The 26,968-nt window shown below is 40.4% G+C and overlaps 1 protein-coding gene across 2 annotated transcripts; it reads right to left on the minus strand.

Moving 5' to 3' along the window:
• On the minus strand, positions 1 to 26,235 carry LOC120735390 (probable ribonuclease ZC3H12C). 2 transcript variants are annotated; one of them, XM_040034732.1, is made up of 6 exons: positions 25,948 to 26,235; positions 8,110 to 8,935; positions 7,026 to 7,165; positions 6,638 to 6,872; positions 6,317 to 6,423; positions 1 to 6,156 (listed from the first exon to the last, which is right to left on the minus strand). In XM_040034732.1, exons 2-6 carry the CDS (start codon positions 8,820 to 8,822, stop codon positions 4,637 to 4,639), a joined length of 2,715 nt encoding a protein of 904 aa, XP_039890666.1. In that variant the 5' UTR covers positions 8,823 to 8,935; positions 25,948 to 26,235; the 3' UTR covers positions 1 to 4,636. The 2 variants fall into 2 exon arrangements, with proteins under 2 accessions (XP_039890666.1, XP_039890668.1); XM_040034734.1 differs by lacking the exon at positions 25,948 to 26,235 and adding an exon at positions 16,195 to 25,937.
• Positions 26,236 to 26,968: the final 733 nt, after the last annotated feature.

Below are 26,968 nucleotides of genomic sequence, written 5' to 3' on the forward strand. Positions count from 1 at the left end.
GTCACTTTTACATCACTCACAAGAACAGTCAACATGTCTCATTCAGCCACATTTTCCCTGATCCTGTAGGTATGTCACATTTGTTTTATGTGCTCTTGTTTTGGGTTTCAATCTCTAAAGCTTAATCGAGCACAACAAATGTTTGGTGAAACAGACTCTGGAATGGTGGTTTTATAGAATAAAAAGTTAAACTCATACAGGGGCGAAAAAGTGAAAGTACTGTACATTAAACCAAAAATCAAAAAAGTTGTTGTGAAGCACAATTTTAATCACCTTAATCAATATAGTGATGAGTGACAACATACAGCACTGGTCCACCAAATACAAACAAAACAGCTTCAATGTCAATTTTCCACGTCTCTGACACTCATCTGGAAGGATAGTTTCATTCTTCTATCAGATATTCCCGCATTTAGTGTTTTGATGATGGTGGTGGGAAGCATTGTTTAACATGCAGGTGGGGTTGGAATCAGGTGATCAGCTCATCAATGCCATCTGAACTGAAATGTTTTGTCACAGGATAAATATGACGCCCCAGAACAACTGACGCTTCCCTCCAAGGGGACAAATGCAACCCAGAAATTCCCTCCTCTCCTCCTTTTAGGTTTTCCTTTTAATTTGTTAACTCTATGTATGAATCAATACTGTGATTTACCACCATAATCCTGGATCACATTATAGAAAGAACCACTTTATTCCCTAGCAGAATATACAGTGAAACAGCAGCAATGGTCTAACACTTTTTTCCTTTTTAATTTTGGTTTAATAAAAGCACCACTAGCCCGAGAGATGAGCAACAAACAGCCTTTTCCTTGGCTGTGGTCCCTGAAGAGATGGCACTTACTTATTTCTGTAGCAGAAATGAAGCTGTATTAAAGCACACTAAAAATAAACATGTGAATAAACTGTGCTAAACAGGGACTGTCGGCATTTTACATTTTTTCTATTGATAAAACACCTAATAAAATACAAACACACATCATGATTTTAGTCAAATGAGCAACAAATGACAAGTTGCTCGTCATCAGTTAATACAAACCCCACATGCAAATTCAAAATGCAAATAAAGCGCATTCAGACTGAACAGGAGGCAAATCTGAGTTCACTACACACATACAAATCTCCTATTATTGCTTTGGTTGTCAGCCAATTGCTACTATCGTCTGTAGTTTGCAGGGAAAATGCTAACTACCACCTATGGCATAGAAAAACTGCAACCGAAGTTGGTGTGTTCCATGCTTACTGCTACCAACCTGCTACCAACCAAAGCAGTCGCAAGGAGGTTTTTGCCAGCCGGTGGTGGAATATTTATTATGCCCTGGCTTTAGCAATCCATTTGCATCCTCCTTCAGAAGCTACTTGCCAACTGGTCAAAGACTACTCATTGCTCCCACACAACCAGAAGTTGCAGACCAGTTCCAAGGACTGTGTGACCGTCCCTAGAGAGCCAAAATTGGGACTAATCATGGCTATAATTGATGGTAAAATTGTCTCCATGATTGTCATATATAGATGACCCTTTCAGAAATAACAGGGCAGCTTAAAGTACTTTATTACAGTAATGATAATCCAGGATATGCTAGTTGTCGAGTCCAGATTCAAAACACTAAGATGGTGCAAGAAAACGCTTGTGCTTTTCAATGGGGTTTTGCTACTCAATGCCTGACGTCACGGTGGCTAGGTCCATCTCTGATACTGTCTATCATTTCAGATCTTTTCCCCATGAACTGATATGAACCATCTTAGTTGTTGCAGAATTCTCCAACATAATTAAATCCAGGATTCTTGAGAGCCAGGTTCTTCTTTTTGATCACTGCTAGCTAAAGAGACAGAATATTAAATGGACATATGCATAAGACGGAAAAAAGAAGAGATTTAGCTGTAGTCATTCCAAATGTGGCCTGTATGTTGCTAGCTAAATTAGCACATTAGCTATTCTTAAATTTAAGTATATAATTCAAGACAGAAATTTGCTTCATGTTCAGTCGGAATTCACTTTTTCAAGCAACAGCTATGAAGAAATCCATTCACAGCATGATGTCAGGACATTATTTAACACACACTTACTAGGGATTTTTTTTTTTTTTTTGAGAAAAAAAAAATACACACATTTAGAAAAATACCTTTTTAAAAAGTTTGTAATAATAGAAAAATATGTATTTGTACACTGAATAAAGTTGTTAATATTTATCAGAATGTAAACACAATAACTTTAGAAGTTTGTTAAATTATACTGTAGGGTGTCTTAACCCATTTAGCAAACACTAGCACATAGTGCCAGACTAGCAGGGTTACCACAGACTTAGCCTTTAGCATCATAGCGGATAACAATGTAATGATAAGAGAAAAAATGTGTAAAAAAAACAACAAAAACCTGACAGACTGTTACTCACATTTGTTCATGCCTTGCATACAACTCTCCAGGGTTTGAGAATAAAGTTTTTTGATGTTAGAAAGCTCCACAGAAATAAAGAAATACATTTTCTGGAAAGTGTTTAAGAAACATTTGGAACATTCAAGCTAGCTACAGCGTTTGCTGCTCCCATGGAGTGTGATGCCAGGAAACTTTAATAACAGCCAATCACATCACAAAACAACTTTAACAAGCTCTTTCTGTTATAAAACTTTTAACCCTGATCACTTTTACTGTTTTATGAGCGTGTGCCAACTTAGCCTCTAGCTAACCAGTGTTAGAGGTTTCACCATTTCTGAGCTAGACTCCACCTTGCTTTCCGTTCACCAACAATACACACAACTATATCCAAAAAGTGCACTTGAGACTTTACTGCACCCGGAAACAGGGAACAAGAATCCCCCTTACATAAAAGCCGAACTATCACGGGCGACATATTTTGCCACATAAAAATATTCAACTGAAAATTTGTTCTCACATTTTCATATAAACAATGTTTATTTTAACCATATAGGATACAATTTGTATCAACTAAGAGAGGTGTCATCGGGCTACTTGAAATTAAGCTAACCAGGCGAGAGAGTTAGCTTTCCAAACAGTTCCTCAGGTAATAAAAATAACCTCACTGGCAGAGATAGTAAAAATAAATTATCATAATTTCATTCAAAAACACACAGCTCCAAGCAAGCTGCATTAAGAAGACACAACTTAAAAATAATTTTAAAACACTAAAAATATATTTTAAATCTCCCCCGCCCCTCGATTTTTGGGAGAAAACAGGCAATTCACAGAAGTCACCTTGGGCACTGCAAAATTATTATGAGTATAAATATATAAATAAAAAAAATATGGTTAAAAAACTAAGGATAACTGGAAACCTATACGAGCCCTGCTGGCATTTAAGGAGGTCTGTGATGGTCAGGATCAGTTGAAGTTATTAAAAACTATTTTTATTGTCTTTTTTTAACAGAACCACAGACTTTGAAACCAAACATGAATATCTCCTGAGAAAAAACCCTGCAAAGTAAAAAACTACCACGGTCCACCATGTAGTTCAGTGGTGATGTAGTGATTTTAAGGTTATGATTCTCACCCGGTGCCTGTTTTGTTTTTTTATTCAATGTCCCATAAACTAAAAAAACAAAAAACTGTGGATCTGTGCAGTTAACACAACTGTATGCAAAGCATTAGAGGCAGATAAACCCTCCACCACTGATAAACGAGACCCCGTGTCTCACATTCACACACATTAAGTATAATAAATTAACACATAATTTAAATTAAAACAATACCAACAATCTGTTCCCCATAAACATTTCCAGTTGCCACACTTTGAACCTGATTTAGCACACTGATATTGTTTAGCGATGGAAAGGAACAGCGCGTGATGAACCGTGAAGTCAGCTGACAGGGCTATCCTAACAGAGGAAATAACTCTCATTCAAAAGTGAACAACAGCTTGGGGTTTTCAAGTGGAGTTTTTGCTATCTTCTTTTGTGGGTGCTGGTTAAGTTTCACTTCCTTGTTGGGGGAAATCCACAAAATCTCGCAACAACTGATCTGCCACCTGTCAGCACAGAAAGAAAGCCGTTTGTTGGGCTTACTTGAGCGTCAACTATGGTCGGGCTGTATTTGCAATGTGGCAAATACGTGCGTGCCACGTTAATGCTGAAAATGTTAGAGCTACATACCCGATGTTGTCATCTCAGTGACTAAAAAAAATTAGAAACAGAGAAACAGCGCAAACGGCTATAATTATACCCTGATATGATTGCCAAAAGAAATGATCTCAAGAAAGCAAAAAAAAAAAAAAAAAAAGTGCAATAAAACTAAAATAATTTTAAAATTATATAAATAACTTAAATGTAACCAATAAATAAGTTTAAAATCAACAATACTGCCACCCTTGAAACACCTTAAAAGCTTCCCTAAATACAGTGCTGTTTTGACTCATAACCAAAAAAGATGAAACATGCAGATGCACCCCTACCTTTTCCTATGTTACGTTCAGAAGTAGCAGGCATATTTCTAGAAAAAAAGTATGGCAATTTTGGTATTTCTCTGTCTAATAATAATATTAAAAAGGCAGCGTGTTAACAGCTGAAGGAGTCTCGTATCTTGTGATTTTGGTTTCTGTATGCCCAACCTGACTTTTTTTATTAAGCTTAAAGAGGATATCTCCGCAAATACGAGTTTAGTTAAGATGAAAACTTCACTGTTTATTCAAGAGCTGTGCTGTGACTTCTCCATTAAAATGGCAGCTGCAAGCTCCTGAGCATCCGTCACATGTGGGTTCCTGGTCATTACCATCCTCACCAAATCTGGAGGGAAGATGCCGCACAAGTTAACAAACACCCTCTGCCTAAGGTCCTGGTATCGACCCAAGGCAGTTGGCTTTGCGTGCTGGGTTGCTGAGGGCATGTGGCTCTTGTGGGTAGGGACAGATGGAAGAGACTGCTGTGAAAGCGATGGAAGACCTGGTATTAAAAGGCCATGTGGTGATGAATGAACTTGCTGGCCCCAAGGAGAGTGTCCATGGACTTGTGGAAAACTCTTATAGGAAAACAGATCATAGTAAGGCTTAGGGGGTGGCTCATAATTAGGGTCCCAGTTCTGCTGGTGCTGAGGTTGTTGGGTTCGCACAGAGTAGTTTCTTCTAGAATGAACTGGTGAGCCTTCACACACTCTGTCCTGAAGCCCATGTTCCGGCCAAAGGGAGCCCACCATATTGTGGCCTCGAGGGAAGCTCTGAGACCGGGCGTGAGTAGTGGGTGTTTGGGGTGGATGTTGTGGATGAGGTGGTTCCCCTGGAAAATTGGTGAGCAGCTGAAGCTGTTGCTGGGGTTGGATGTAGACGGAAGCGGTGTTGACGTGATGTGGCGAAATGCGAGAGGCGACAGATGCTGGAGTATCTTCTATGCCAAAATCACGTTGTCGCCAAAGTCCTTGAGGATGGACATAGCCACGAGGAGAATGCTGGCTCAGACTAGGAGAAACACGGCTTGCCTGGTGGGGGTACTGGCCAGAGTAGTGATGATGATGGTGGTGGTGGTGGGGATGATGATGATGGCACTTGGGGCTATCATCTAACACGGGGTCAGGAGAGAAAGAATCTGAGCTGACACTGCTTTCACTGCTACAATCTGAAGCCAGTGAACTTGTGCCGAGCTCACCTGGAAAGAAGCATTCAGGAGTCTGTGGCACTACAAGACTGAGTCCCGAATAAGCCTTTACCACAGAGTTGTAGCCCACCACTGGAGAATTGCATCTGTAATAAGATTCAGCTTTGTTTGGTCCTGAAGCCCCGGCAATACCGGAGCTGCATCCAGTACTTCCAGCAGGGTGTTCCCATCTTTCCAGATGTCCCGATGAAGGCGGTCCCCCTGGAGCAGGATGTGCTACAATGTTATTGCTACAGCTGCCACTAAGACTGCTGTTTCTCCTCTGTTCCTCCACTTTGGAACTGACCTGAGTTTTGTCCTCTGAGAGCTCACTGAAGGAGCTCTGAAGGCTCCGATTTGGCTGTTTCTTTCCGGTATCCCGAATCAGCGGGGCCTCAGCCATTCCTTCTGATTGACCATTTTTTTGGCTCTTCGCCATCAGGGCATGTTCCAGCAGGCCTCTTGAAGCTACTGATGAAATTTTGGCACTGGCACGGAGTTCATCTGCCACAGCTCGCTGGGGCTGACTACCCCTTTCAGGGTGATAAAACTTGCACTTGTGGCCATATGTGCACTTTTTTCCTAATGGAAGAAAGAATATGAAGTTTTTTTGTCATTGTACTGGAATAAAAAGCATTTATTCTCGTACAATTTTTTTATCTAATTCCACTATGCAAGAGCAGACATCTTCTGAAGCATAGCTGATAAGCATTCATTTGATAAGAAACATTTTTTTTATTACCATAAGGACATGGCTGCTTTCTATGTTCAGGAATAACAGGCCTCTTTCTCAAGAAATTCTCAAGACTAGGTCCATGGCGTCCCAGCGGGTCATCAGGTGGCATGAATCTAAATATACAGTTAACAGACTGAAATTAGATGCAAATATTGAGTTCTTTCAAACACAGACATAAGTTGAAATTCTCCCTTTTTTTTTAACAACAAATTGGTTAGAGTAACACAAAGACAGCATGTTATTTAGTATGTTCAAAGGTGCAGGGAAACAATGACGTTAAAAGGAAATCCAACAGATTTGCTTCTTGTGCTGGTGCGATATGCTTACTTGTCATTTACAAACGAGTACATCAGCAGGCGCTCATCTATAAATTTCTTCCACTCTGGCTTCTCATTCGCTAAGTCACGGTAGTTGTCGTTTGAAACAATTATACCATCTGACTCGTAGGCCAGTTTGACGATGAATCTGTCATCGTAGCAAACCACACGACGTCCCTGAACGCGTCGCGATGGAGTGAAAACCAAGATCTTTTCTTTCTCCAGACGCCGCAGGATCTCTTGGTCTGAACAAGGAGAGGTGCAATAGTTAAATATAGAGAGAAAGACTAGAGTTAATGGATAATAGGAAATGCTTCCAAGAGCAGGATATTAAATCACATCCTTCACACTGTTGTTATTCTGGGACTTTCAACTGTGACAACGACTGCAATTTTTACCTGTGATAAGAGCATCAGGTCGCGACTGCTCCTTTCTCCAAGCAGGGACAAACACTGTGATGTCACGGTGGCCTCGCTCCAAGAACCAATCAACTGCTAGCTTGATACCTTGGCAGGAAAAAACTTCCTTGTTCCCATGACTACACAAACAGAAGGCAAGCATCAGCCACACAGCTAAGATTAAACTTTGCCTGTTTGCTTGTCATAGTCATACTGTCAGTACGGCAGGTTTTTCATGTTTTTTGAATTATAATCAAGTAACACAAAAAAAGCTTAGAAGTCAAACTCTTGAATTAGGCATCTGAATGTAGAGTATCCTCAGGTTGATATTGTTGATAAAGATGTGTTTTTGCATTTTACTAATGATTGTAACCATCTGAGGTTTAAGGTTGTAAATCCAACCCTCAGAGAAAGAACTGTTTTTTTAAATAGTTGTCTTCCCTGACTGCTAAGACTTTGAAAAACAATTTAGCAAAAACAAAAATTACATAATCGTATTACATCTTCCCACAATGAACAATTGTTTCACTTTGTGTCACTAATTACAAACCAGTGATACAAACTACAAAGGCATAGCATTAGTTCACACAGGCCACAATCTCAAGCTCAGCTAGAATTAGCTGATACCCTTCTATGCATCGAATTGGCAATATAAAGCACTGCAAGCCACTTTGCAACCCATCTGTATTCCAACTCGTTTCTTAGTAAATCTGATTAAATCAATCTTACACCTGTTTTCACCGATGTCTCCTCTATTGCATGCCGGAGTCTTGCTGCTTGTCTCAGTATGTATAGTATGTAACATGTAACTAACATTAATAGTTTTAAACTGATATCTTATTAAATGGTTTTGGTAAAAACTGGATTTACAAAAATTCAGAAAACTAAACAATGCATGTTTTCAACAAATAAGCATTTCTCTAAATGTGTGTTATATGGCTTTCAGCTTAGCTATATATGTTAGGCTCTTAAGCCAGATAATAGCTAATATAAAGTAATAAAGCTACACTCTTTGTGAGGTAAAGAGGTAGATACATGAAAGCAGAACAAAACCCTAGCATATTCCAAAGCTTCTCCTCCTCACCTCATGGCTACATTGCTTCCATCCACAACAACAGGTCGCAGGTTTTCTTTGTCTTCTAGCAGGTGGGACCGGCACAGTAGCCGAGAAGAATCCAGAGAGGAGTTGGAGGTGGAGGACAAAGAGGACGAGGGAGACTGTGAGACAGCTTGACCTCCTTGCTGATCCATCTCTATTTTGGTTCCCAGTTTAACCAGCTCTCCCAGTATATCATTGATAAGTGCGTCAGGGCCTAGTTTCCTCAGGACCAGCAACACTAGCTCTTCGGGGTAGCCTAGTTTGAGAGCGAACTCCACCTTCGTGCGGCAGTGTGTGATGGGGTCAGTCAGAGATGTTTCCGGGGGGTCTCCAGGAGATGTATTTGGTGCCAGGTCCAGCCTGACTGGCTGAAAGACTGAGGACTCCTCCCTTTGGTGTAGGTGAAGCTGATCGTGGTGCGGTGTTTTAGAGTCAGAACCAGACCCGGTCTGGAGCCTTTCATCTTCACTGTCAGAGATAGCACTCTCTTCAGAAAAGTTACTGCAACTGCTACTGCTGCTTGAATGAATGATAGAGCTAATGCCTCTGCTACCAGCAGTATTGCTGCTTTTAACAGTGACACCCGCTCCTAAATTCCCAGCCTGCCGTTCAGCACCTTCCACGTGTAGGTAGTCCAGATCCAGCCCTGGGCTGAGGATGTGGCCTGTCCCATCCTCCAGATGGTCCTTCAGGCCCATGAATCCTTCTCATACATCCAGCTCCACTACCTCCGTGACCTCCCAAACACCTGACTGACCCCACTGTTACTACTGATACTTAACTCACTTACTAACTAGTCCTGTGAGGGTACCTGGGAATTAAAACATAAAAAGGAACTGGTTAAATTGTCAGTATATACTCACTTGTCATGTGATACCATCACATGAGGACACAGGGCACTACACTGCATTTATGTTCAAATACAGAAACACTTGTGGTCAGTACTCCATTAACTTCTACATAAAAAACAATTGAAATGTCATAAACATTAAAAACCAAAAAATCTGTTTATCTAAAGTATGGCCCAATGATAATAAAAATTCTCCTCAGCAGCTGTAAGGGTATTTCATTCTGCTTCTTCCTCCCATCTCAAGCACACCTCTTCTTCATCAAAAGGGAAAAAAAAAAAAACGCAGGGCCCAAAGCAGCAACACCTCCTCTGCCCTGGGATGCGTCTTGACAGAGTCTGTCTGCTCCAATAGCTAATTTGCATATTAAGTTCTGACTGCAAGATTCAAATGAGAAGCTGCTGATGGTACACGCTTTATGATGCATAAAACATGCAGGCTGAAAACTATCTTTACCAACTTCTACTGATTTGCAATTTAACAGTAATGAGCTGTGTTGTCAAACAAATAACAGCTCTGGGACAAAACGCTAAACACCCGAGTACAGAGCAAGTGAGGGGAAGCCAGCACAGACGTAATAACTGTGCAGCACGGGCAATTTTCATCTGCTAAAGAACAGCAGCACTGTCAGAAACACTGTTGAATCATATCCAGCCCTGTACTTAAGGCATTTTTAATTCTTCAGTTTGATACTTTACGATTTAAAGCACCTCATTTTATATGTACAGAGTACAAAACTTGACTCTGTCATATGCAGGCATTCTTATTCTTATTGACATATGCATTTTATTTTGTGAAATACATTACTTTACATTTTGAAACAACAGCTCAGTGAGAAATAGGCCAATGATCTTGCCATATGAAACACTTCATTGCTGCTTCACATCAGTAATATAAATAAAATAAAATAAAATAAAAGCCTTTTTGAAGCTTTTTTGGCCAACAGGCAGATTCTCCGCTTACCTAATCAATGCATGCACTAGCTGTAACTTCTAAAATGGGATTGACATTGTTTGTCTCCTCATATTGTGGTGACTTCATACTCAAACATAGAAAAGCGCTTCTTCTTGATACATCATTTCAAAACAAATATGAGCAAAATTCATTCATATGCGTTTAGTGATTGCATTCACTAAAGAAAACCGAAATGAACGTGACGACGTGACGTTACAGTAATTACAAAGATCTGCAAAGTTTGTGGCAAGTCATCGGACACGTTTTGTGTGATAACTCAACAGAGTGCGTTAACTTTCTGTCTCACTGAGTAAGTGAGAAAACCCACTACAAACATGATTTTATTGCTAGCAGCCCTGTTTGGCACATCTGTGTCCTCAGAGTAAATGTAAGAATAAGCTGTCATACAGAATCAAACGCATTTTTAACTGCTTGGCACATTTTGCACATTCAAAATCTAAACGTGCAGCAAGAAAAGGTACAGCCAAAATTTACAAACATGAGCAGCCAACAGGAGATTAACTATAATTAAGAATAATTTATGAAAAAAGCCATGGATATATGTATGATAAATTAAATCCATTTTGACTGGACAAAGCTAATGTTAAGAGGCAGGAGGTGCTGGCCGTGACAGGAGTCAAAAAACACAACATTTTCCACTTATTTCAAATCTCCGGCCACTATCTAGGTGGGGCGTCCTATCAAAATCATACAAAGAGGGCTCTTTCTGACACAAACAAACGTTACTGTTACAGCTGTGTGAGCTACCATGACAAAGAAAAATTACAAACTGCCCATTAACACAAACACAGTACATGTTTTATGTTTTCCAGTTAGTTTACCGATCACCGAAAGCCCAGAAGAAATCCTCACAGTTGGACACAAACTACATTACATAAAGCTGTACTTCTATTTAAATCCACAAAATAAAATCTTAAGTAACGTTTATGAAATTCAGTCAGTGATACACCAGCTAACACTGCAGTCAGTGTTTGTGTTTATGTGGCCTTCCTGAATGTTTCTCAGTTCCATCTGTGGTAGCAAATGAGAGAAACCCCTAATGCTGCTCAGAGCCTCTGAGTGTGGCCTGCTGGTTGTGTGGGGGTGCACAGACTGGCTGAAACAAAGAGTGATCTGTAAATTGTTCAGTGACCACTTTAAAAAAAGAAATTAAATGTCTTTGTTTACTTCCAGTGTATTCACACAAAACATCCACTAAATTACCGATGCTTTTGGTTGCTATAACCTCATTTTGAGTTGACTTTAAATGTTGCTCATTTCCTCAGAAATATTATGTGTCTTTTTTTGTTTTGCCTGTCCCGTTTGGTTCCTTTGCCATCAGAATGATTGTCTAAAGGCAAAGAAAGATGCCCAACGGATTTACTTTACCAAATTGACCATCCCAGCCTTGCCATAATGGTCTATTTGATTCACCTTTTATTGTTTATTTTATTTATTTTTTATTTTCACTTGCTAGATATGGGACAGACTTGAATGAGGAAAAGAAAGGGGAGAAAGGAAGAGGGGGAAAAAACAGCAGAGAAGAGGGACGGGGATAAAGGGCAAAAAAACAAAAACCAACTAAATAAGCAGACAAAAAAATACATATATCAATCACCTGGATCACCTGTTGAGAAAGAAAAAAGAAAACAAGCAGAAGAAAACGAAAGCAATACAATAAACAACATCACGATGATATATGGGAATATAACAGTAAATACTAAATATTAAACATTATTGTGCAGCACATAAGATCGACAGCACACAGTGTGCTTTGAGGTAGGAGCCAAAAAGGGTGTAGTTTGTGTGTGTGAGCACCCGTGTGTACACCTGTGAGCATGGACGCGCTTGTTTTTAAAAGGTTCCTTCATGTAATGATCTGCTAGAGGGTGTGGGGAGAAATACTATATGTCTGGTTCCATATTTTTATTTAGCATACTAAATAAGCCTGGCATATTTTAAAGTTCAAAATAGTACCTTTATTTGATAGTGCTGGATATTTAATATTCTTAAATCACACTTACATCACCCTCACACAGCTAAACATGAACATTTGGAAAAAAAAAAGAAGAAATAAAGCTGTCCAGCGCTCAGAGCAAGCCACCAGCTAGCTGCTAGCAGCCTCGGTATGAGCAACGGAGGCAAGGGAAACATTATGGAGATGAGTGAAAAAGAGAAAAGTTATAAATATATAAAGATACTGAAAAATAGTGTAAGCACCTGACATTAGTTTTCTTAAGTAAATCTGCTGCACCAGCTTTTGTTTGGTAAGGTAAAATATGTTGGATAAAGGTGGTTTAAAGCAACTCTTTCATTTTTGCACATAGCATGTAGTTTTTAGATATTTAAGCAAGAAAAATATCCTCTAACTTACTCAAGTTATATCCAGTGAAGTTTAATATTTTACATTAAAAAATGCTGTTTGTTTGTTTGTATCAGCAGATCACAAAAATTGTACAACTGAACCAGCCAAGAAAAATAAAATCAACTATTTACGCTCGGCCTAGTTCCTGCCCTTCATAAACAGCAGGTTTGTACACCAGGTGGGTAGGGCTTCTTCAGCCCAAGCTGCATGCCAGAGATGACTATTTCATATAATATCCACTCTCACTGACATACAGATCCAAGAGTAGATAAAAATTCTGTGAATCAGAGCGTGAAGCCTCATGTTTGGTTCATATTGAACATGAACATCCACTGTTCTAGTAGAATATATATGAAGGAAAGCAAGAAAAAGCATTGTATACAAATTACCCGTTAACCTAGTTTAGTCTTGTTGGCTTCATGCATAAAAAAACAGACAGAGCCAAGATCCTTCTTTGAGGGTACCTCAAAGGTACAAAAAATTTATCTTCAAACAGAGGCATAGAAAAAGGAAGTGACAGTTGAAAACCAGTCATATGATGACTTGCCTCAACACCCCACCTGTAACTGGTATGATGTGGACAGAGTGGGCCTGCTTCAGTTTTTAGTGACAACGGTTCACATCACAAACAAATACCAACAACTGTGTGTTTGCATGTAAGGTTGTTTATCTGTGGAAATACCCACGGAGGGTACTTCCAGTGCATGAAACTGCCCTGAGATCTGTGAGAAGTGAACGGGAATGTTATTTACAAGTTTGGTGCATCTTCTTCAAATGTTGTTCTTCAAAGTACGATGTCAAAAAAAAAAAAAAAAAAAGATTTCTGTGAAAGAAAAATACTCTGTTATGCTGCTCTGGACAAATAATGCTGATTTTTTTTTTATGTGCTGACACAAGGTGAACAAATACTGTCTGGTAGCATTGGAAGACTTCAGTTCACTTCATGAAGCTGCTCCTCATACAAGACTGAACATTTATTTCAAAAGATACATTTTTTCACCAGTTGTTTGCAAATCACTTCAAAAGAGCTACTTCTGCACTCTGTATGCGCTCCTATTTATGGTTATAGTTTAAAGAAGAATTTCTCAGATCGCACGCTAAAGCACCGGAAAGCAGGGGCCTCTTAATGTCCCGACCCCCGACGTCTAAGCTGCACCGCCGCTGTTTTTCATCCTGAATGCCACAAGAGAGCCGGAATAATTTAGTCCAGCAAAAAAAAAAAAAAAAAAAAAAAAAAAACAGAAAAAAAACCAAAAGAGGCACAAAGGGGAAGAGAGCGAGAGTGAGTTTGTGTGTGTGTCGGGGGGGAAGAAGTGTGTCTGGCGTGCCGTCCTTCAACAATGCAGCTGCCACACAATCTGTCCTCCTGTGATGGGAGTATTGTTCTCTCGGCCCGAGCAGCATGCACAGACGGAGGCTGGGGCTTTTTCTTTTTTTTAAACCCATTCACCCCCCACACCAACACATCAACATGCAAAGCATGCCTGCTTATGCATCAGCCGCGCGGACTTCAGTCGCAGGATGCCAGACGGAATCTGAGGAGTCAGCAGAAATGTGAGAGTGACACAGCAAGTGTGAAAACCCACTCATAAGGCAGTCCGGTGACATGTGGTGTGATCTCTGCACTATATACGTGTGCCGTATGAAGGAGTGTGAATACACAAATGTATTTGCATGGAAGTTTTTGGGAAAACCAAGAGGAAAAAAAAAAACTCCAATAACTCACGAGGAATGCCATTAGCTGTTCCTTGTAGTATTTCTTATAATATTTCAGTTCCATTTTAATGTTACTTAATACTACACAAAGACCTGGATGACAATTAACCTATTATAGTTTGTGTTTCAAACATACTAAATACATAAATAAATATTATCGCTGGTGGATTTGTACAATATCTGAAAATGTCCAGTTAAACTTTGAAGCACTGAACAGCAGCATCAATTGCTTCATTTAGTTTTATAAGTGTTGATGCTGTGGGTGTGGATCATAAACCAAGAATGCAGTTCAAGAGTCCTGTACAGCAGCAAGAAGTGCTACAAAGGAGACTTGAGTACGTTGGAAGGTGTTTGTATATCTGTCAGTCTTTGGTAACATGACAGCGTCACCACAATGCAAGATGCAGTCGCGATAATTCACAGGTGTGCAGCCGACATGAAAATAAGAGTGGGTGTCTTCCAACAGCTTAGTGGTTTCAGAGCTGGCGTGATCCCTACACATGCTAAACTTTAGTTTTGAATGAACTTTCTGTTCACTGCTGTCTATCCGGAATAGCCCATCTTGAAGTACAGAAAACAAGCAATTGTCTCCTGGTTAAACGTGGACTTGGTTGCAGGGAGGAAACTCAGCCTATCAGATGACTGTATAGTGTTAATATACACGGAGAGAGTTTACATAGTTTTTATATTTAGTTACAGGGTGAGTTTTTTAGCTTCTGCCACCACACAGTGTCAAATCACCAACCTTTTTGTTCTTTTCAGTATGAAATATCAGAGACGGGTGAAAAAAAAAATGCAATTCCTGGTGAATACTGTTTTTGTTGAGCAGCCATATATTACAAGATGAGCTGCAGTGACAGATTAGCTTAAACCATTTAGCTGAGCATGCATAGCCGTTGATTAGTCTCCTAAAAAACTTAATTACATGCATCAAAATCTTGAAGAACTGTAACGATCCTTTAAGTCCCTTTGGATAAAATAAAGAAAGAAAGAGTCTCACAAACCGTCAGCTACCGTGAGTTTTAATTTTGAGTGTGTATTTTATTGGAAAGAATAACTTGTCTACCAAACTTCGGTGAGTCAGTGTTTCATCGAGGGGAAGCTGAGAGTCTTTTCATACTGAGCAGATGCTGCAGTCTGCACTTCGTTGACCTACCCTGCCCATCCTGACAGTGGTCTGTGCGTATCATTATATGTGTTGTGATCCCGGGTTAGCCCCCTTGGGTGTGGGGTGGAAGGATGAGCTCCCCTGAGGAAAGACCCCGACCAGTCCCTCAGGGCCACCGCATGGCTGCCATTTGCCGGCTGAGTACAGCAGTGACCCAGTCTGCCACGCCAGCGACCGGCTGGGAGGGGGACAAAGAGGGTGCGGAGAGTGGGGGTGGGGGTGCATATAGGATTGGGGGGAGTGGTGGTGGGGACAACAGATGCCTGCTGAAGCCACAGGGGACCTCCCTGAAAGCATCCTGTTCCTACACCCTCCCTGACTGCAACTGGTGGTGTCCAGATTCATCCTCATTGATACATATCACCACTGTCTGTCATGTGGCTTTTTCTGGTAGCGGGCAGCACTCGGTTTCACCTCTAAGCTGTGCAGAGTCTGATTCTGCCTCCCTCGCTGCTCAACTAAAGGCCATCATACGGAGACATTTAGTGGTCCAGACCCTGCTAACGTTCGTCAGCACATATGATAATCTATAATTTGTTTACATTAATTTAATTGAAGTGAAACCTAACCAATGACCCGTCGAGGGGGAAACCCAAGGAATCCCCCAAAGAGCCCTGATTTAAAACCACAAACGGCCTTGTCTTAATTTCACTTGTGAGCTCAGACTGCGATGCTTATGTATACGACAACCTTCCAGAGTGAACTGCGCTGTCCTAAAAATCACACTCAGTAACTAACAGGTATTATTAGTCTATAAATGTCCCCGTTTGAGCGTTACAGCAACAAAGACTGTGCAGCTTTAACTGTTGTAGTATTACAGCACGTCTGTTCACTGGTCACATATGTTTATCATTAGGTTATATGGTTACAGAGATTTCATGATAAAAAAAAGAGTGAAAAAAACCCATCAAAATACTGCAGATAATCCAGGATGAAGTATGACAGCAGTGTTATCAGCGTCTTTAACGGGCCAACGCGAATCCAAGCTAAACACACAAAAGTAAATTAGTAAGACTTACCGAACAGTTCCACGAGAAACGGCAAGGCAGTAAAGCACAGAAGAACCAAGAACTCCTACAAAGTGTCTCCTGACATGCTACTCTGGATCATATCAGCAACAAAGCACAAAGTGGGAAAGATTTTAAAAAAGAAAATGACCCAGTAAAGTGGTGAGGACTAAGCCCAGGAGTATGGCCCGATTTCCTTTTAATGGAAAAAAAGGAAGTTAAATGTCTTGTATCCACTAGAGAACTGGAGAAAGCTGCCAGTCCAAGTGGGGCTGAGCAAAAAATGAGTTTCCTGGTCGAGTCTGGCAGCAGTCTTAAGTGATCAACCATGAAGTTCTCCTTTTTTTTTTTCTTTTTGTTGTTGCAAAGCAGAGTGATGTGTCCTGAAGCTGCAGGGCTAGCAGTGTTACTGACAGCAGATGGAGTTTAAGGCACCTACCGTCCCCTCCTCACTGTGAGTCTGCCCACCAATACGAGCACAGAAATCTCCTCGCACAGCTCACTTTCCTCTCTTCACCAAATCTCCTTCTGTACACACGCCAATCACCCCCCTCTCCACCAATAAAAAAGGGACTGTGAGATGTAGTAGGGTAACTCCACCCCTTCCCAACCCCTCCCAAACCTCACAGACACACGCACACATCCCCAGACCATCCGCCGACCATCAGCCATGAATGGACGAGAAGGCATGAGTTGACAATAGAGGGGAGGGGGACACAAAGGAGGGCCCTCAGTGGGCAGCTGCACACGGACACACCATCCTTAGAGCTATTACACCCAGACACACACGCACATGCACTCACAAACACACACACACAAAAACAGATACACAACAAGAAAGAATGAGTAAAAAAAAAAAAGAAAGAAAGAAAAAACAGCACCCAGAATGGAGCCCTGCGTAACACCTGGCTCGGTGGAGACGGCTGTTGCCTTCTACATCTTTGTTTCATGGTGGGAGGACTGGCTTGACTCAGACAATGACACAATTATGTTAAAAGTAGTGTGTGCTTCCCAAAATGGGTGTCAGGAGTGTGATCGCCTACGAGTGCGTATGCATCTCTCTTATGGAAAGTTAGCAGGTGGGGAAGGAAGCTGCAGTGAGCAAAAGACACCAAACTAACGCAGTAAAAAAACAAAAACAAAAAACCCCCAGCCATTACAATCAGGAGGAATTTTTCCGTCTCAAAGGAGGTCGGGCTGGACTTGAACAGCTCAAGTTAACCAGTCATTTCAAATTTAGATAGAAAAAAATTTATGATTTTATTTTTCCAGAGAATAATAAAAACATATTTTAAAACATCCCGTGAACAAACGTAATCTTTAACAATTTCTGTGTGAGGTTTGCAAACACCTAAGGGGAAGATTGTGCTCCACGTTCCTGAGCAGATTAAATTCCTTTAATCTAAATGTAGATGTCAGCGAGGGAATGTTGATTGACATATAAATGACAGACTATATACTAGAGTCAAAATCTGAAAAGTTAAGCCAACCGGAGGTATCCTTAATGACCAGCAGGGGGCGACTGCTTTAGTTGCAAAAAGACTTCCAATTGCGTAGAAGTCTAGGTTAGAAAAAAGACCCCTCAGCTCCTTTCATCAGCGACCATGGTTCAAACATTCCTGATCATTTTATGGGCTCAAGTGCTATTTTCACATCACACTTTTTACACATGCACATCATCTATACACATCTGGCTAGCAAAAAGCAAAAGATCTCAGTTAGGTCCTGGGAGTAGACAGGATTTCATCCGATATAAAAACCTCTGCCAAATCAAACATGGTGGAGCTACCTGCTGTGGCAAGCCCTTGTAAATAAGGGAGCAGCTGAAAGTAGCTTTGTTGTTGAGATTTGAGACGTTTCATAATCGAATTTCTGAAATTCTTTGATAAAAAAATCTCAATACCAAATCTCAGGTCTTTAAATTCAAATTGAACCTCACGTAGTGGAGCTTTGACCTTTAATGGCTCTTTGATCAAATCTGTCTTGTCTCGTGTAGAGTCATATGTGGCATGTTTCCATTTGAAATGCAGTCAATATTGCCAGCGGACGACAGTCAGGAAGATGTTCCAGCTAAGCCCACACAGTCTCAGTGGAAAGTCATTTATGTGGCGTGCCACTCATAAAGCTACACTAACAAGACACTCTGTTAGGTGCATACTACTAGTCCCAGGTTTGATCGTATTTTGCTTTGAGAACTTCATAAATTTTTCATGACTCTGCAAATTGAATTCTTGTCAAATGTGTGTGGGAATGTGGGAAATATAGAAGTGCGCTACTGAATTGCAATCTGATGTGTACGTCTGTGTTCTTAGTTGTTGTTTTTGTCTGATCGGGGACTAAAAATGAAAAGTAGCCCTTTGGCTAATTTTGTGGATGCGCAGCAGCCACCTGCTGTTCAAACCGTCTGTTTTTGTGGGGCAGCCAATTAGAAGAAAGCTGGCTCAAAGGGTGGGGCGTTAATACTGAAGGGCTTCAACCTCTACACCGGGAATGTCAAATTTCATATTAGGGGTCAAATACAGTCCACCTTGATCTTCAAGGCGCTGGACCACTGAACTTCCCACTTCTATCAGTGTGAAGAAGTTTAACCACATATTAAATCTTTGACACAGCTTAATATAAGAAAAGGAAGTGCAACTCCAACAGTATGTCCTAGATTTTCCACATAATATAAGAAATTTTCAATATGACGTTTTTAAGAGATGTGAAAAATTACAGAAAAAATTACAGTAGCTCATTGCGCAGATTGTCCCGTAACTATAAAACAGAAAGTTTCCATTAATTCACAGAAAATGTTGTTATTTGGAGACCCATTGTGAAAAAATTGTCTATAGTCAACAGTGAAAAAACTGGAACTTTTCTGTTATTTAATTTTTTGTCTTGCTTAATTACTGTGGTGCAATATGAATGATCATGTCTCTGTAAGCAGAAAATGCTGAAAAATGTAACTAAAATATGTTAAAAAAGTCCAAAACTTTATGCCCTCCTTCACATTTTCCAAAGTGTCCAATGCAACAGATTCAAGTCTTTGCCTGGCCAACACCAATTCTGGACCCCGGACCTTATGTTCGACACCCACGCTCCACCAATACAAGATAAATAAAGATTACATTGAACTTTACTTTATTAGAGCCCAAAAGTAAAAATGAATAAGTCTCCTTTCATTTTCTTAATTCTCTTAATAAATAAAATAACGACAATTATTACAAAGACAATGCTTTCCCGTAGCTGTTTCTAGTTCGTCTGTCTTCCCCCATCTCACATACTTCTTCCCAACACCATCCACAACGTGCATCCCCCTCATTCTTTGTCTCAACTTCTCCAAGTGACCCTTATTTTTTGTTTTACTTTTCGGTTGGCCAGTTAATCTTCTGTCTTTTGTCTTCCAAAAACAAAAAGAGAAAAAATATATAAGGCCCCCTTTGCTTGCTTAGGAAAAACCCATGGTAAACAACTTTACATGTGGTAAACACGGTTCTTAATCCAGGAAAATTACTTTAAATTACTTAACATGAAAAGCAGCCAAACCTGGCTCACCTGGAAAGTCCAGGCCATGCAAAACTGTTGGCCTGCTCCCATTGTTGTCTAAAGCCTCAGAATTTATCCCTCAGGGTTGAGCACTCGCTATGTTTTTACAGTAGGCATCACTGGTTCTTTAAATGCAAATCTGACCACATCAAGCAGTAATACCTGTTCTGTGTACGCCCATGACAAACACAGGCAGCATAATGGTGTCACTCCCTCTACAGGGAAGACTTTAAAAAGATGTAGGTGCAGAGTTTATGAAAGTTTCAAACAAAGAACCCTCTGAGTCATCACAGGCGTTAACTCTGAATCTGTCCCTTAAATAATTTTTTTTAATTTTATTTTTTAAATGTGTGTCAGTTAGACTGATTTTTTTTCTTTGACTGATTTGAGTTGGAGTCATCACCGATGATGACTGAAACCTCAGATGGATAAAGGTGTGTTATGTGCTGGCATCTACATATCTGGTAGTTATAGTGTGAAATGTGGACTTCTTCTGCTAAAGAAATGCTTCATTGTATTATCCATTGTCTACGCCGTTGGTTCCCTTATGGTGTGAATTGTTACTGTTACTGTCTACTGTGTACACGCTTTGAACACACTCATTTCCTCAAAAAACAAAAAAACTCTGTCAAAGAGAGCCCCAGTCCCTTTGCATGGTTCCTGGATGATGGGAAATTCAAAGGCCCTGAATGACAGCAAGGATCGTATGCGGCGTTAGCCATCATGATTCACCAGCACAGATGATTGGCGATGACCTTTAGAAGAGAGAAAAAGTATCACAAAGGCAACTTGTCTTAAAGTACAGCTAGTCTGGGGATGTCAACAGCCCCTACGCCGAGAAATCTCTGCGTTATTGTAACTTTAAGCGCCTTGGAGTCAACTGTTGTTGTGATTTGGAGCTATAAAATAAAACTAAATTGAAATCTGAGATTTATCCTCCCACATCTTTAAGGGAAAATAATAATTCAACCAATCCAGAGGCTACTGATATGTGCCGCCCTCCAAAAGAACATTCCCTGACAGGATTAACTTTATGCCTAAACTGGATCATAGCTTAGGCGCTTGCAAACATCCTAGATGTTTGCAAGGGGGAAAAGAGGCCAAGCATACGTAAAGAAAGAAACCTCCACAGATGACAATGGTTTAATTGTTTTAAACAAGGTTTCACTTCAGCAAAGTTTTTTGTCTGTTATTGCTTCTGTGTTCCCTGCAACAAGTGCCAAGCTTAAAAACCAAGAGCAGAGGAGACCGGCTGTTCCACCCATTTCTGAAACAAGTGACAGTTCACACAGCTACAGCATGTAGGTGTGGCTCTGCAAAGCTCTGTTTAGACACTTGGGGACAGTTGGCGAACTCTAACCTTCACAGAAAACTAAAGAAGCATTTTTAAAAAACACAACAAACATCCCTTCAGATAAAAAGATGCTGCATCTGAACAAAAGGCAACACAACTTTGACCTGGATTATGTGAAACTGTTTGAGAAGGGAATTTAAGTCTGATATGCGCCAGCAAAAACAACCGACTCAAACGGGCTAAGAGAAAAGCAATCAAAAGCAGAACTTTGTGTGACTATTTACTGCAGATATGAATACACCGTGACTACACATTTTGGTTTTTCCCTTTTAAACCTTTGCACACAAAATGTTTGAAAGTGACTGCACAGATTTACTTAAAAGGATGCATCTTTTCAATATGGCACACTTTTCTCACATAAGTCTTTGCAATTCACCATAAAGAAAAACGTCCGATTAAATTATCTGAAACTTTTTTTACTTGGAAAAACAAACTGCTTAGTTTCAAGTGACAAAAGCATAGCTAAGTATACCATATATCTGTGTATGCTGATTGGATGACTCACATGTCGGGGGGTTAGTAATTAGTAAAGTAAAGAAGGGCTCCTAACTTAACCAGCAGTATCATGTCTTTTAATTCCACAGTCTGATTTGTTCAATTATCACGTCACAGTTATTTGATTATCAGACTGATTTTCCTCTCTCTCTCTATCATCCACCCCCACTCCCCGCTCCCCTATGACTTGCAGTGACTCCTTAATTGGGGCTCAGCTGACAGTTTTTCCCCTCGGGGGAGCAGGCGCCATGTGGACCATCTGCTTCAAGTCGCAGGATGAACAGGTGTCCTGCTCCCGGCCGCCTGCCTGCACCTTACCAACCCTGTCGAAGTGTAGCACGGCACAACACTGTGCCGTGCTACACTGCCATGTAGTAGCCGCCGCTGTGTACACAAGATAAATCCGAGTAGTTTTGTTTGACCTGAGCAGCATTTCTGCCTCAGACAAAGGAGGAAGCATATGGAAGCGCTACCTAATCTGACATAAAGATCACAGCCATGACAGTAAAGCCTGTTACTGCACGTCTGAGTCAGAGTTGTTTGGTTGATGCATCTGTTCTTAAAAGCATTTTGAAAATTGGGGTTTTGTGTTTTAATAAGCGATTTCTATATTGTGTCCATAATCCAGAAAATCCATATTTTTATGTTGTTCGTCTATATTCTACCGAGCTTTGGAACAGGATCTCACTCATGTGTGATAGTGGGTCACTACAAAGTGGTTCCTCTACAAAGGATTTCTATGGTTAGTTTGCACTGAGTCTTGTTGAGTTTAAAATTCAGATAAGGAAATACAGACAAGAAGAGAACATATCAACTCTACACTGAAAACCACCATGTAAAACAGCGCAACTGGATGATATAACTATGGGTTAATACATGTCCCAACCTATATCTGGATGAATAACAACAACCGGTGATTGAATCAATATCAAAAGTGGCCTGCATTTCACAGGTACACATTTCCGATCTAATTCACCTAATTCTGTACCATCATATCCCACACCTTTACTATTTAAAACTACTTTTTTGTAAGACTAGGACTGTATTAAAACACATTTTACTCCTTTTTTTTTTTTTTAGCATTCTGCAGTATCGAATGAGTTCCAACAGGAAAATTAAAACTTCAACCTGGGTAAATTTAAACTTGAAACTTTTAGAGTTGTCTGTTATAATCTTTGATGCTGCACCAAACATGCTGGTCTGTGTCGTGTGCGTTTCACTTCAGAGTTCTGGAGCTCTGATTGCAGATTACTTTAAATAACCTTTAACCTGTCTACACCACCCTGAGTACCTCCATTAAAAGATTATTTTAATGTCCTTGAACAGTGAATATCCAGTTGAGTCCTTTTTACTCTAAAATCAATGATCTAAGTAATCAAAACAAATAAGGACAGAGCAAAAAGGATAGAAATAAGTGTGGGTGTAAAGGTAATCCATGCTGAGGGCTGAGTAAGTGCCAGGAGCAGGGTCTGCAGCAGATCTTCAAACAGTACACTGGATAAACACTGATCCAGGCTGCAAGGATTACTCCAGCCCTTTAACAAGGCCTGAGGGGTGGAAACAGGCAGTGGAAGAGGTAGTCCAGCTGGTATCAATGACACACACGCGCGCACACACACACAATACTATGCTAACAGGCTCTACACATGCTGCTACCTATGAAGAGGGAAGTCAAACAAACCAGTGTGTGTCGGGTGTGTGTGTCGGGTTTGTGTGTGTGTGTGTGGTGGTGGTGGTGGTGGTGGTGGTGGGGGGGGGGGGTATGGGATGGGGTCACTCAGGACTTTGAAAGAACAATAGGTCGGCCTTCAGGCCAGTGCCCTCTGGGTCACTTAAGGAGGCAGCATGAAAACATGTTAGTGCGCACACACACCACCTGCTGTTTCCTGCAGGCTTGTATTTGGTGTAATGGAGATGGAGTGATTCTGCAGCCACACATTACTGAGATTTACCACATAGCTGAGGCCAATAAAACCTCCATGGCAACTTGGCTAGCATCTTTGGAATTGTAGTTTTAAAAAGCACATTAGGGCCGTAACTGAGGATAATTTTCACTGTTGGTTTGTCAGAAAGCGGTTAAAGACTGAAACATACACTGGCAATATATTACTGCATCAGATTGAACTGTTTGCTGGGAAATTACAAACCAAATTATAATGGCACACAACACACGACTTGGCTACCAGCAAAGCTCGCCAGGACTCGACAGAGAAATATCAGCAACTGACACTGATACAGGTCCTTTTTGCCTGCAGGATAATATCAGTCAAACAGTCGACAGCGGTGACCTGTCAGTGCACCCCTGTTTCTAAAGAACTGAAAAGCGATAAGAGTGCTACAACATCCATATTTCTGTATTGCCAATTACCTGTGGCAATTTTCAAGCTGCTACCTGCAAACCTACTTCAGTGTTCCAAGTCTTTTGATGTTTATGGTAATGCTAGCGGGATTTTGAGGAGTTCTTTTTCACTTTTTTCGAGCACTCTGTGAGAATTAGAAGAAAAAATATGGGAATGATCTGAAGCAAAACAAATTTCTTAATGCTACATAAAGTGAATCAGGCACATGTACACGGTGTTTCACACATAAATTCACAGCTCTGTGATTAAGTCATGATGGATCGTCCCCACAGGGCCTGGCCTATTGAGCACCGTTGTATGTGTATGTGTCTACAGGGCGCTTTAGCAAATAATCAAATTTACATATATGCCTGCACATCCTTGCATGTGTGTGTGTGTATGCGGGGTCATGTGTCTGACTATGTGCAGGTGTGCGAAAGTGTGTGTGTGTGTTTGACATCAGGGCGAGTGCCGGGTCAGAAGGGTCACAGAGAAACAAAAGCATGGAGCAGCTCCAGCAGCTGCCGGGCCAAACGTCATCCACAGAGACCTCTGGCCTTACCATCACCCTTTCTTTTCAATGGGAGCGTGCCGTGGTCCTACTTCTGCTAACACATGCATATTTACACACACACAGACACACACATGCTCTGCCTGGCGGGCCACAGTCATGTCTGGAGCTCAGTGCAGCAGGCGAAGGAGGTAAAAGGTCATTTGGGGACATATGCAGAGGATGTATGGGTGCAAATCAAGTGTAAATCTCTGTGGCTGGAAAAAGTGAAGACATCACTGAAGTGCAAAAAAAATGACGTTTCTCTAAAAGTCACACGAGTCTGCCTCCAAAAATTAGCCAGTCTTCATAATTCAGCATCAGCTATGCTTAACGGTTTGATGTAAAACTCTCTATAGTCTATTCCCCCCTTCATAAAATCATCTCATGCACAGTAATTATATTTTTTTAAAAACTACAACACAAGCAGCTTATTCAAATCACTGAGCTACATCTCTTTACTTGTGGTGTTGGTGCCTTCTGGAGCATTTTTAACTGCAATACTTGAAAAAGTTATGGTCTGCTGTGTGGTACATCCCACTCATGAAGTTTGTGCTTCAGTTGCAGTTTATGGCTGACATTATTAGCTGATAATGTCTAAAGATGGCCATTTGTCGCAAAACACAGCACTCACCAGAACCTAATAATTCAGGCTTCCTTCCTTCCTTCCTTCATTCGTTTATTAACGTTTGCTGTGCCCATCTGCAGTGTATGGTGCAAATGCCCAACATGATTATACCTCAAATCAACAACTACAAGACTCTTAAAATTATGTCACAAATTGTGTAGAAAATCCATGACCTCTTCACAACCATTTGCCTTTGTGCCACTGTGTCACAGATCAGTTTTTCCTGTTCCTGCTCAATTCATCAAGCTCCCAGCTTAGATGACATGTTTGAGCACAAAGGGCTTAGTGAGAAAGTGAGTGGCAGTGTGTTTGTATGTGTTCACGAACAAGGAAACTGAATATACTTAATGAGGAATTATTTTAGTAAGTAAATTTTATCCCAACATTAGCTAATTATATTGTATACTGCACTTATGTCTGCAGACTATAAGCTGCACTGAGCATGAGTTCATTCAGCACTATCACTTTAAAGAAATATTTATTTGTTTTTTAAAGAAAAACCCAACATAGAATAACTATACACCTGTCCCATATATCTATTAACGATCTTTGGACATGTCTGTGATGCTACACCGACTTCATATTGATTTTACTAAAGTTAAAATATTTCCTGTGCATACTGTATTCTTGGTTCCAGTTTTTATAATGTTTTACTTTACTGATATCTTCTCTTTTCCCTAAATGTAAACTGTGCCGAGAATCAGTAAGGAATCTTCTGGTGCATTTTTGTTCAGGCAGTGTGAAAAGATTCATATATGATCCTTATTATATGTAGTATTTCATGATATAGTATTTCATTTCTTATGCATGTCGTTAATGATGACTATTCATTACTGTATATCTTGTTGAAAACAAAATAATGTCCACTTACTTTATCGTAGCATCCTCCCGTGTTGAATTCATTCTCCATCACATGTTACGACAAGTGCCCTTGTAAAAACTCTCATGGTAGTGCAAAGTTTGCATGCTGACGCTGCTGCTCTCGGGATCTCGTGGTTGTCAGAGAGGAAATCTACAGAACAGCCGAGCAGTGAGCGTTTCCTTGTGACTGCCTGAGAGTCTCCACCTAGCGGCCATGATCTGCATCTGCATGAAATCTGTTTCTTGCACTTTGCTCCAGAGACGATATTGCTACGCCTCACAGTCTATTGTGAAAGCATATTCACAAAATATGTCACTTTATGCTCCAGTTTGTGCATTGAATGATTTCACACTATTTGCACATCAAAGCCTACTTAAGTCTATTCTTAGTGACAATGTGTTGTACTTTTCAGTGATGATCTCAATATTAAGTGCTTAAAATTTTGAACTGCTTTGTTATTACATGTAAAGTGTGTTCTTGGAAAAAAATGGGCAAAATGTTAGAATTTCTTCTTTAATTTACCACAGACAAAAAGAAAAACAACACTCCTTACAGGGATAGTCTATGAAGGAGTTTCAGACAGACTTGACTTCAACCATTATTTGGAAAACCTTTCAATACCTAAATTCTGGAAACATGACTACGTTTCCCCCCTAATACTATAGGTACTAAAGGCAGCACATATATTGCATACAAGCAATTTTTGAAATGGAAAGCTAAAAAAATTTAATTGAACTGTCTAATATTGTAAGATAAAGACACGACAATATTAAACAAAACACAAAAACAAAACAAAAAAACAATCCCCCAAAAATATAAAACTGAAAAAGGAAAAAAAAAGAAAGAAAGAAAAAAAAAGCAAAACCCAACGATCGAATGTGACCAAGCACTTGGCAACAGTGGGAAGAAAAAACTGGTTTAAAAGGAAACTTCCAGCAGAACCATGCTCAGGTTGGGGCAGCCATCTGCCAGGACTGGTTGAGGTTTTGCGTAACTGTAATTTGAATTAAATGCCAATTTAAGCTAATTT

Source organism: Simochromis diagramma, unplaced genomic scaffold (genome assembly GCF_900408965.1).
Source record: "Simochromis diagramma unplaced genomic scaffold, fSimDia1.1 OVJJ01000091.1, whole genome shotgun sequence".
NCBI lineage: Eukaryota > Metazoa > Chordata > Actinopteri > Cichliformes > Cichlidae > Simochromis > Simochromis diagramma.